This window comes from Nomascus leucogenys, chromosome 7b (assembly GCF_006542625.1).
Source record: "Nomascus leucogenys isolate Asia chromosome 7b, Asia_NLE_v1, whole genome shotgun sequence".
NCBI lineage: Eukaryota > Metazoa > Chordata > Mammalia > Primates > Hylobatidae > Nomascus > Nomascus leucogenys.
Window position 1 is genome coordinate 102,832,442 of NC_044387.1, and position 13,328 is coordinate 102,845,769.

At 38.6% G+C, this 13,328-nt stretch overlaps 1 protein-coding gene across 1 annotated transcript in view; it reads left to right on the forward strand.

Annotated features, from left to right (window-relative positions):
• The window catches only part of TENM3 (teneurin transmembrane protein 3), a 1,583,118-nt gene that overhangs the window by 1,404,841 nt on the left and 164,949 nt on the right, over positions 1-13,328 (forward strand). Inside the window, exon 9 of the mRNA XM_030816348.1 lies at positions 8,637-8,875. Coding sequence (XP_030672208.1) covers positions 8,637-8,875 — 239 coding nt within the window. The remainder of the gene's footprint in view (positions 1-8,636; positions 8,876-13,328) is intronic.

Genomic DNA, 13,328 nt, shown 5'->3' on the forward strand with positions numbered 1-13,328 from the left:
TGATAATTTCCTTGTGCGGAAGCTCACTGTCTACCCTCCATATAGCTGAATTTCAGTATTCCATTCCTTCGTTAAATATTTGTAGAGTCCTAAACATAAAGTAACCATTGTGTTGGACCTTGAGAACGGGTAAAAAGAAGTCCTTGGGCTTAAAGACACATTAATCACAATATACACTTTGGCAGTGTTTGATACAGTGCAATGAAAGTGCCATTGTTGCCCTTGGAAAGAGGGTGTCCTTTCTGAACCCCAAAACTAACAGAATTATACCAAATCTGAGACCAAATATTCTCTGCTGTGGAAAATATGCTGACATAGATCATAGTGATGTCTAAGAGATTTTTACATGTATATTTTCACATATCTATTTTGAGGCCTAATTTTACCTGAAGGAATCAGTCTGCACAAAATGACACCATTTGTTTGTAAGTAGTTTCAAAATACATCAGTTTAAACAGTCTTTACTAATTCTTTCTTTACTTACATACTAGAAAGTGATCTGAAAATATCGAAGACTGGTGATTTTATTTTTTGATTGATTGACTGATTTTTGAGACAGGGTCTTGCTCTGTTGCCCAGGCTGCAGTACAGTGGTGCAATCACAGCTCACTGCAGCCTCAAACTTCTGGGCTTAAGTATTCCTCCTGCCTCAGCCTCCTGAGTAGCTGGGGCTACAGGTGCATGGCACCATGCTAGGCTAATTTTTAAAAGAATTTTTATCATGCCTGTAATCCCAGCACTTTGGGAGGCCAAGGTGGGTGGATCGCCTGAGGTCAGGAGATCGAGACCATCCTGGCTAGCAAAGTAAAACCTCATCTCTACTAAAAACACAAAAAATTAGCCGGGCATGGTGGTGGGTGCCTGTAGTCCCAGCCACTTGGGAGGCTGAGGCGGAGAACGGCGTGAACTCAGGAGGCGGAGCTTGCAGTGAGCCGAGGTTGCACCACTGCCCTCCAGCCTGGACAACAGAGCGAGACTCCGTCTTAAAAAAAAAAAAAAAAAGATTTAGTAGAGATGAGGTCCCACTGTATTGCCCAGGCTGGTCTTGAACTCCTGGGCTCAAGCAATCTTCCTGCCTCATTGTTTTAAAATATAGTGGACAGGTGATTTGGCTTCTCTTCCCATGTTTTATAACATTTCTGTATTTATTATGCACATACATCACCAAGGCTCCAATCTGATATACACAATCAGATTTAAATCTCAAAAGTACCTCTCCTCTGTGACTAATCTGAGTGCAGTACAGGCCTCAATCTGAGGAGGGGTACTTCTGAGATTTAAAGTCAGTAGCTGGCCGGGGATGGTGGCTCATGCCTGTAATCCTAGCACTTTGGGAGGCCAACACAGGAAGATTGCTTGAGGCTAGGAGATTGAGATCAGCCTGGACAACATAGGGAGACCCCCATCTGTACAAAAAAATATATATATTTAAAAAATATATATTTTTATATATTAAAATATATATTATATATATTATATATTAAAATATATATATTATATATTATATATTAAATATATATTATATATTAAAAATATATATAATATATATTAAAAATATATATTACATATTAAAAATATATATTATATATATTAAAAATATATATTACATATTAAAAATATATATTATATATAAAAATATATGTTATATATTAAAAATATATATTTTATATATATTATATATTATATATGTTTTTATATGTTATGTATTATATTAAAATATATATGTTATATATTATATTTAAAAATATATATATATTATATATATAAAATATATATTAGCCGATGTGGTGGTACACACGCTGTAGTCCAAGCTACTCAGGAGGCTGACGAAAGAGGATTACTTGGGGCTGGGAGGTCAAGGCCCCAGTGAGCTGTCTTCACACCACTGTGCTCCAGCCTGAGCAGCTGGAGTAATGTTAGAACAAATAACAAAATATACAATCACAAAGATGTAATTTTAGAACATTACATCTTTGTTTTGAACAATATCTCAAAGTTACATTTTCCTCTAAGAAAAATAATAATTGTGGCTGGGCATGGTGGCTCACGTCTGTAGTCTCAGCACTTTGGGAGGCCAAGGTGGGCAGATCACCTAGGTCAGGAGTTCGAGACCAGCCTGACCAACGTGATGAAACCTCGTCTCTACTAAAAATACAGAAATTACCTGGCATGGTGGTACATGCCTTTAATCCCAGCTACTCAGGAGGCTGAGGCTCCTCCCAGGAGGCAGAGGTTGCAGTGAGCCGAGATCACACCATTTCACTCCAGCCTAGATGACAAGAGCGAAACTCTATTCGCAAAAAAAAAGAAAAAGAAAAAGAATAATTTCATAGCAACTCAAGCCCTTGCCAAGACTGGTGATCTCATGATCTACTGATGTCTCAAATTTTAGAAATTTAAACAGAGATGTCTGATTTGAAGTCAGCATCTATCAAACTTCCTGTCTCTCACATAGTAGATATTCACGTTTTTAGTGTTGAGGCTAAGTTCATAATCTCGAGAGTCCCATAGGCTCAGATTCAAATCCTGTCTCCCATGGAGAAACAGCGTACTTTGAATAAAGCTAAAACACATGTCCCAGGCTTGCTTTTTGGTTTGTATAATTTCCAACCTTATTTATTGCTATTTTATATATTTTATGAATTTCATTCCTTTATTAGCTGTGGCTTCTTGGCCAAGGTGCTTAACTTTTTGAGGCCCACTTTTCCTCATCTACATAATAGTCACCATTTTATTTATTTTACACATATTTATTGAGCACCTATTACATGCCAAGAACTTTTTAAGTCCTGTTAATATAGAGGTGAATAGGACTTTATAGAGTTTACATTCTAATGGGAGAAGACAGACAATAGATGATTTGTGGAGTGAATACATCATTCATAGTCCATCAGTATAGTACATTAGAAATACAACTGTTAAAAATACTTGTTTATGGTTTTTATTTTTATTTTTTTAGACAGAGTCTTTTTTTTTTTTTTTTTTTTTGAGACAGAGTCTTGCTCCATTGCCCAGGCTGGAGCGCAGTGGCGAGATCTCTGCTCACTGCAAGCTCTGCCTCCCAGGTTCATGCCATTCTCCTGCCTCAGCCTCCCGAGTAGCTGGGACTACAGGCGCCCACCACCACACCCGGCTAAATTTTTTTGTATTTTTAGTAGAGACGGGGTTTCACTGTATTAGCTAGGATGGTCTCGATCTCCTGACCTCGTGATCTGCCCGCCCCAGACTCCCAAAGTGCTGGGATTACAGGCGTGAGCCACCGCACCCGGCCCTGTTTCTTGAGACAGAGTCTTACTCTGTCGCCAGGCTGGAATGCAGTGGCGTGGTCTCGGCTCACTGCAGCCTCCATCTCCTGGGTTCAAGCAATTCTCCTCTCCCAGCCTCCCTAGTAGCTGGGATTACAGGCCCCCGCCATCACATCTGGCTAATTTTTTGTATTTTATTTGTTTGTTTGTTTGTTTGTTTTTAGTAGAGACAGGGTTTCACTGTGTTGGCCGGGCTGGTCTCGAACTCCTGACCTTGTGATCCGCCTGCCGCGGACTTCCAAAGTGCTGGGATTACAGGTGTGAGCCACCGCACCTGGCCCGTTTATGTTTTATTTTAAGCCTCATTCCTAGAATCTTCTCTTCAGGCAGTTTGGGTCCCTCCCTCCCCTACTCCAGCTCTTCCATGATGCTCTGAGCACAGCAGGGAGCTTCTGGTGTTACACTCTTCTCCACTAAGACATCTAGTTTTCATGCTCTCTGTCTATTCCTAATCCTCCTGATATTGTGGGGGTCGCCTTCGTTCCTGTCCGCGAGACCCTTGCTTGTCCAGTGGCACACTCTGCCATCTCTTTGCTACTCTTGCAGCCATAGAAGTAATTCCACTTCTTAGAAATTATGCTCAGGCACAGGAATCTCGGTGAGGCTCCCTGACTGCATCACCTGGATGCTTCATGAGTTTATTTCTCTTTGAGATCCTGTTATCGCCTCCATTCTCTGTCTGAGATGTAAGGCACAGGTTTCCTCGGCTCTCAGGCCTCTTGGATAAATGCTGTAGTCTCTGCTTCTCCAGGACTCACGCAGAGAGGCCAGGAGCAGGGCCTTCATCCCTGGGACACGGTACATCTTCAGCCATTCTTCTCTTTCTCTCTTCCTAGCCCTTAATAAAATGAAATATTTTTTCTAGTCTAAGGGGAATCTTTATTTTCTAAATTCGGTTTCTTTGTGACATTTTGGGTATATCCCAAAGCCTCTCCATTTCCACTTTCCCCCAGAGGTTTTTCATGGGACCAAAGGCTAAGGTAAGGGACTGCCTCGTTGGCCATGGGCCTGCAAACCTGTCGCTACCTGAGTTTTGCGTGTTTCTGTACACACAGCTTTGGCAGGTAGCTCTCTCTGCTACTTCTGTCCCCTCGAGCATGGCATGGAAGCAGTAGAAAGAGCCTCAGCCTTCCTTGGAGTCTTGCCACTTCCCCAGGATGCCACCCACGAAGCAGAAAGAAGGCTTCTGTCCCTGGGCCCTATTGCTCCTCTGCTGTTACCAGTTCCCCTCAGGTTCTCCACCTGCTCCCAGCGTGGACCTATTACCCTTTCTGGAGGGAAGCCCTTTCTCCCCTCACAACGGTTTTCTCCCCAGTCCACTCTATTTCACTCAGCAGTCTGGGCTTTAGAAAACCAGTAAGAGACTCAAGCTATTTCTTCCTTCATCTTATTTCATTTCTCCTGGAGGCAATGAAATAAAACTAGAATGAGAGGACTGAGGCAGAGAAAACACAGAAAGGGAAAAAAGTCAGGAGGAAAAAACATGCTTTCAGTAGTACTTCAGAAACTTGATTTACCGCACAAATAAATAACAAGATCACTGATTGTAATAAGCACGTTGAAGAAAATGATAATACATGGTAATACTATGGAGAGTAGAGGGAACAGGGCTTTGGACTGGGTGGTCAGGTAGTAACATCTGAGCTGAGACTTGGAGGATGAAGGCTGAAAATACAAATAGTCACTTTATTCTTCACCGCATTGTGGTGAAAATTGTAATGAAACAACAATACAGTGCTTAGTAGGTACTCAGGAAATGGCAGTTATCATTAGTGTTGTTAATGAAGCCGGCAGAATGGACACCTAGCTCAGGTCCATCGGTGATACCAGGAGGGGTCATCCAAAACTGAGCTGATGCCAAAGCCCACACTTGTAGCACGGGTCTCCGACCACTGGGCTGTGGACCAGTACAGATCCGAGGCCTGTTAGGAACTGGGCCACACAGCAGGAGGTGAGTGGCAGTCGGGGGAGGGAGCATTACCGCCTGAGCTCCGCCTCCTGTCAGATCAGAGATAGCATTAGATTCTCACAGGAGCACAAATCCTATCGTGAACTGCACATGCGAGGGATTGAGGTTGTGCGAGAATCTAACGCTTGATGATGTGAGGTGGAACCGTTTCACCCCGAAACCATCCTCTCCACCCCCCTCTCCCTGGTCCAGGGAAAAATTGTCTTCCACGAAACTGGTCCCTGGTGCCAAAAACGTTGGGGACCGCTGCAGTAAAATAAGCGAATTGTCCCACAGTCATAGGAAATGTCAGTCCTTTTCCTATACTTGGCAAAGATGATCCATTTGGCCCTGTGAAATGCATACACCAGTGTTTGCCAGGACTTTTTAGGGTGGAACTTCCAGAAGATAATAATAGGATCTCTGTCCAATTAACATGGATCTGTCCAAGCTTCACAAGAGGCATGCTTTGCACCCTTTAGGCTGCCTTTTAAATCCTCTCCAGTGGCGTTGAGGGAATAGGCTGTTTCTATGGGCTGCTGAGCCTCCTGCTCACTCTTCATGTATAATCCTGAAAAGAGTGAGAATCTAGATCCGGGCCAACATGACTCACAGGCCAGATCCAGCCCTGTTACTTGTTTTGGTACTGCTTGTGAGCAGAGAATGGTTTTCACATCTTTAAATAATTGACAACATGAAAAGAAGATTTCATGACATGGGAAACTTCTATAAAGTTAAAATTTCAATGTCTACAAAAAAGTGTTATTGGAACAGAGCCAGAGTTAAACATGTATGCATCGTCTATGGCGGCTTTCACGATAGAACAGCAGAGTTCAGTGATATCGCTGGAAAAGCCTAAAATATTTACTCTGTGGTCCCTTACAGCAAAAGTTTGCTGATGCCTGATCTAAATGACATAGTCCATCTTCTTATCCAGACTACATGCCAGTGTGTGGAATCGCCAGTATCAAATTTGTAAACCAGGGAATTAATTTTGTACACATTCGTTTTGATGATGTTACATTTTGAATTGACATTTAAAATATTCAAATTATACTTTTTTGGTCTTCTGAACAGAGACTGTGATGTGTGATTTTGAGCAAAATAATAAATAGCTAATGCTTATTGAGCACTTACCTTGTGCTAAATACTAATGTAAACACTTTATATATGCATTACTTCATTTAATCCTTGGAAAATGCCTATAAATTGTAGATAGTGTTATTATGCCATTTTTACAGATGATAAAACCAAGGCACAAAACTTGAGTAACTTACCCAACATCATGCAGCTATTTATAGGTGAAGTCTGGATTTGAACTCAGTGTCGTTTCAGAGCGCTTAATAACCACGCTGAATATGAATATGGTAGGAGGTACTAATGCTGCCTCCAACGTATCACTTAATTCAGGCTATAAACTTTTAAATTAGCTTTTTAAAGTAGTTCAGTGGGGGGAAATGGGCTCGTAATACAGTCACTAGTATAATTTGTACAAGTGGCAACTCATCATTTGCATCTGTTCTAATTTTGTGTTTGACAAAGCATTTTTTAGAGACATTAGCTCTAGTCTCTAAAAGCTCTAGTTTTGCAACCCTGTTAAAATAAGTAAGTCATTAGTGCCATTTTTTTTTACAGGTCAAGAAAAAAAACTGAGATTTCCTAGGACCACATTACTAGGAAATGATAGACCAGGGACTGATTTTCAATCCAGAATTCTTTGCACTCTACCGACCTGTATTAGGCCAACTTCCATGACTTTTACCATATCTGTAGACCAGCTTCACTATTTTTCACGTAATAGTTTTCTGGAGACTGATTCTTTGTAACTTTTAAATCCCTATTCAGCCTTTTCTAAGCAATAATATACATAAAATAAATGAGTGTGATCCTTTTTTATTAATCAGATACTTATGTAACACTTGCTATATTCCAAGCACTTGACTTTAAATATTAACTCATTTAAGTTTCATAATAACCCTGTGAGGTAGATACTATTACCATCCTCATTTTATAGATTAAGGAACCAAAACTGACTTTCAGTAACTCGTCAGGGACACATACCTACTAAGTGGTTAAGTGGAATTTGAACCTTGGCAGTCTGGCTTCCCAATTCTGTCCTATTAACCCCTTAATTTGTTTGATATATTCAGTATTTCTCCAATATACAATAAGTATATGAGTATTAAAAGTAAAAGTATTTAGCTATGTCTTATCCAAAATGACCTTGCATAAAGACTGTACCATATCAGATTGAAAGATCTCTGTACCTTCTGAATATGAGAGCACAGTCTGTTGACTTCATTGGATGTATTAGGAACATCGTAGTAAGTGTCACTTACTGAATATGCTGTATATTCAGTATACTGTATATTCAGTGGACACTTACTGAGTATACTGTAAGTAACCAGCATAATATTAAATGTAAACCATAAAACAAATGGTGCTTTTTTAAAATTTGGAGACTTCTATTGTTAATAGGAGTTAAAATTAGTTACCTTTCCTGAAGAATTCCTTTTACAGTGCTCTTGTCATGTGACCACACAATTTCTGCTTAAACATTGTCAAGAAAGAGAGCATACAACTTTTAGAGACAGTTTGCTCTCTGTTGTATGGCTCGGTGGTTAGGGAATGTTTCTATATTTGATCCAGAATCTGCTTCACTGACCCCTTCATTTATTTAGGTTTGGTGTTAGAAGATGTTCCATGATTCCTTCCCTCTCCCTACCCCCAGCAGGTTCACAATCCTGATTATGTTTGACATGAGCTAACAATAAAATAGTTGGCATCGTTTGAGAACTGACCAGCTGCCTGTAACCAAACTTGTTTTTATAGTACTTAGCAGAGAAGCAGGCCAAGAGGACAGTGTTTCCATGGACATCCAGAAAATAAATCAGTCTGCAGAAGATCAGCGTGATCATGCATACTCGTGTTTATATGAGCGTACAGTCTCATGAGTAGTAAATGCCCATGTAGCTATAAAGCAGCAAGACTGGCTTTCTTTTGCTAACTGTGAAAATGCTCTTAGGGTAATTCATCAAGGGACGTTCCAAAATGGTTTTGTTCAGGAAATAGTATGATTAGAAAATCTTTATAGTCTCTCAAAATGTCTACTTGAAGGAACAGTGATCATTTATGATCATTTATGTGTATAAATCCTGCTATCTACATTAGAAATCAGTCTCTTTCGTTAGAGTCATTTTTGTGAGTTAGATTCTTTGGTTAAAACATTTCCTTAATTTTTAATGTTTTAGGTTATATAGGATAAATTCTTTTAAAAAAAAAAAAGAGAGCAGAAGAGACAGGAGAGCTAAATGCATCGCTGTCTCTTGTCTCTCATATTGTAACATATTTGTGTCTTATAATGATATTCTCCTTTTCCACAGGCATTTCCTATTCAAAACAGGAACAGGGACAACGCCACTGTTCAGTACTGCCACCCCAGGTTACACAATGGCATCTGGCTCTGTTTATTCGCCGCCTACTCGGCCACTACCTAGAAACACCCTATCAAGAAGTGCTTTTAAATTCAAGAAATCTTCAAAGTACTGTAGCTGGAAATGCACTGCACTGTGTGCCGTAGGGGTCTCGGTGCTCCTGGCAATACTCCTGTCTTATTTTATAGGTAAGAACAAGTTCTTAGAATTACTTTGTCTGTAAATCCGGGTGTTACATTGTTTTATTACTTGTATTTATTCGTTTGGTCTAGAAGTATATTGTGAGGTTATATTTGGTGGGGGTGAGTTTGGTAAAAATGTGTAATAAATCACAGAGTATTTTCAGTAATTTTCAGCAAATTTAGATACATAGAAAAGCAGGTTTTGTGGGTAGTCCATTTCCTTAAACAGTGAGGTATATTCTTCAACAAAAGCTGTAGGGTACATTTGTGTTTGACTTATCCCTTGTGAAACATGGATAGCTCTGTGGCATTTCATGTACACAAAATAATTCATGTGCTTGCACAGTAATGAACCCTGTGCAGGATTTCCTTCAATGCGTACTGAATAGGGAGCTCTCCACTACTTGTGATATTGCAAGTCTCTCAGCTCGCTCAGCCATCTAAATGTAAAACTCATCACTCAGGGCCATCATCTGGCACTCAGGAACACTCTCCAGAGAACTGGGCGTCCATAAAGCAATGAATGGATTATATACTCATTCATATGTGTGGATTTTTCTTCTCTTCTGATGTAGTATTGATCATGTTTTTCATTTGATAGTAACCCGAATAATGGAAGCTACTAATAGAAGTTGTAAATATTGCTTTTATTTCACCATTTCATAACATATTTGAGCATTCAAACTACTGGAAATTGCTTTTTAAAATGCCAGAAATGACCACACTGTGTTTTGATCTTCTTCGAAGTGTAGGGTAAGGCCTACCACATTGAAATGCTAATGGTGTCCACTGAGATAAATCACAGGCTTTGTGGTTTATCCACCAAGAACAATAGCCAGTGATGCATCCTCAAGTTTACAAAGCAATTTGTGATGCCCCATGAAATTCTATAACTGAATAAGAGTATTGCAGAGCTGTAAGTAGAATACTATGATGTTTTTGCAATGGACCAGTATCTTCCACTGGCTACAATACTCCTGTGATATAATTATGCACTTTGGAAAGTGAAATAACCATTTTGAGTCAGTGTTTAATGGGAAAACAGAATTGTAGAGCATGAAAGAACTTTAGAGACAATTGAGTCAGGGGTGGCAACTACGGGACAAGTTATACAGTATTTTTTCCAATTCTTTGACCGTGGAAGACATCATTAATGATTCACAGCACTTTCTCTCCTTAACCCAATTACATGCTGCTTATTTTCATCAGAGTGCTTCATACAGTACCTCTGATGGCCTCTACCAATCAGTCAGAGGTAAAAGCAAGATGAAACCCTTCTGTTACCTTTCTGTCATTTTTTAATCTAAGTTAACTTTCTCCTTATAAAGATGGTCAAACCAGATTGAAGGGGTCGTCTCTTGACCAGGATCACACTCTAGTGAAACAATAGTGCTGTTGTTTCATAACACTGAAGGTAAATGAGTAATTTCACAACAAAAATCAATATTCCAGAGAACAGATTTCTAGTATTCGGTTAGAAAATGTATCAGCCATCAAGAGATTCTATTCTAGTTAGCTGTATATATTATTTGTACCTGTCAGAAGTGTGCTGCTAAAGAATTTTAAATGGTTCTGAAATGGACCAGTCATAAATGGGATGTAATAAATTAAGAATATGTATTTTAACGGAACAAGGAGAACACATGGGCACAGGGAAGGGAACAAGACACACTGGGGCCTGTCATGAGGTTGGGTGGGGGAGGGAGAGCATTAGGTAAAAACAGTTAATGCACGCTGGGCTTAATACCTGGGTAATGAGTTGATAGGTGCAGCAAAACCACCATGGCACACATTTACCTATGTAACAAACCTGCACATCCTGCACCTGTACCCTGGAACTTAAAAATAAAAAAGAATATGTGTTTGTTGGGGATTTTTTTTTTTTTTACTAAATGGGTCATACCAGGTAGATAAATATGCAGGGCTGGAATTCAGTGTCAGGTTGACTGGTCAGGCATCTTTTCTGATTAATAAGTACCTGTGTGCTTCCAGTTGTTAAATATTTTGAATATCAATTTTAATACCATTTAATTTTATTTTCATGGTGTGACTAGCAGGAAAAAATAGCATTTTAATGTGAGATCAGTCACTGTTACCTGTGAGACTTGTACTCTTTTTAAGGACCCATTAGTGAATATAACTCTCAGACTTCTAGGTAAAAACTCAAAATTTTTCTTTTTTTTTTTTTTCAGATTGCCTGGTTTTACTTTTTAGTAATTAGCAATCTGCTTTATTCCTACTAGTACCATGGTCATAAACCTTCTCTTTGCTTTTATTTTTCCCCACATGGCAACATGCAAATTATCTAGTTAATATACTCATGTAGGGTTTTCAGTTCAACAAATATTTATTGAACATTTGTTTTGATCTAGTTATTGTGCTAGGAATTAAGAAGATACAATCCCAGTGTTATCTAGCAAAAAATTACTTTTATTTTCAAAGAATTGTCTCATACTTTTATTGCTTTAATTAAGCACATGTATGCTTCAAATTTTCGTTGGTCTTCCTACATTTAAAGGACTAACATACTAACACAATGATTTTATTTTTGATCAGGTAAAAAAATTTCATTCCCTCATCAGATTAAAGATGTTGCCTTTACCCTTGGAAAAAAGAACAGGACACTTCTCTCAGGGAAGGTTGTCCTTTTCTATTGAGTGTGCATGTAAAGCAGAGAGGGAGAAAAGAGACACTTGCCCATCCAGCCAGATCAGTCTGATAAACCCCAGAATCAATGGGGAAGACCAATGTCATCATGAGATTGACCTTGCAACCTTTAACAGAAATGCAGCCTTCCTTAAACTTTTTTTTCCATTCCCTTAGAATTCCCTTCTCTTATATTGACTGTTAATATACAGCCTAAGACATTAAAAAAAGTTTGAGGAATTATTTCTTAGAATATTTTTTCTTACCTTCCAGTAAGATAATGAGAACTTACGACATGTAGATTTAACATGTCTCTTCTCTGAGGTAAGTTATCTTAGGATAGACAAGGTGAACAGCTTCTGAAAGAGAGGCAAGGAGGGAGGGAGGGAGGTGGACAGGCTTTGTTGTTTATTTTTTCTATTTCTTCAAAATTTCAGAGAGTAAAGAAAGACCATAAAAAGTGAAAATTAATTGTAATCCCACAGTGCGTGCTGTCAGCTTTTTAGTGTATATCCTTCCAGATATTTTCCCATGTATATATACAGCTAGAGGTCCATATTTTTAAATGCATTTTATACCAGGCTTTTCTCATGTATCATTCATTATACATCATCTATATAATTTTATTTAGTGGCTATTCTTAATTAACTAGTTCCCCAAAATACAGTGACTTATTTTCTTATGCCTGTGTCTGTGTATGTTGTTGTGTGTGTATGTGTTCATTTGATCTAGTTTTGTGCTGGTATAAATTTTCTGAAGGATGTTTGCCGTACCACGGAGTAGGCATGTTTGAAATTTTGAAAACCATGGCAACTGTCAGTTTACGTAACCACCAATGCTAGTCATTACCTCTATTTATCTATCTATATTTTATTATGCATATTTTTAACTTTTGCCAATCTCTTAGGTTAAAATGTTGTTATTTTGATTTATTACTAGTAGCGCTGACTATCTTCTCATACATTTATTGGCCATTTGTATTTCTCTTTTTGTGTGTTAATAGCCTCCACTTTTCTACTGGGGCTATTCTCCTTTCTTTTTGAATTTAAAAAGGCTATTTTCAATTAAGGATATGAATTTTTTGTCACATGTTATATACTTTTCCAATTTATTATTAATTTTGGTCATAGTCATTTTTACCTTATTTCATTCAGAAGTTTTAAAGTCGTCAAATGTGTTTTTTCCTTTATATTTCTGGCTTTCAGGACATACCTGTAAAGTCCTTATTTAATCTAAGTATTAGTTTTTATTTATTTGGTATATTTTTATTTTTTTGAGACAGGTTCTCACTCTGTTTTTTTCTTTAAATTTCTGGCTTTCATGCCATACTTATCTAAGTATTAGTTTTTATTTATTTTTTATATTTTTATTTTTTCAAGACAAGATCTCACTCTGTCTCACAGGCTGGAGTGCAATGACACAGTCACAGCTCACTGCAGCCTCTGCCTCCTGGGCTCAAGTGATCCTCCCATCTCAGCCTCCCTAGTAGCTGGGACTGCAGGCCATACCACCATGCCCAGCTAATTTTTTAAATTTTTTTGTAGAGACAAGATCTCCCTGTGTTTCCTAGATTGGTCTCAAACTCCTAGGATCAAGCTATCCTCTTGCCTCAGCCTCCCAAAGTGCTGAGATGACAGGAATGAGCCACCACTGTGCCCAGCCCAGGATTTTTTAAAATGTACTTCAACTTACTCTGGTAGTTAATGGTTTTTCAGTAACTATTTTTAAGTTAACATTTTCTTGGCCACTCTGATAGATGTCAGAGGTCCAAATTAGCTCTTCATTCTAGAAGCTCATAGTCAAGTGATGAGGA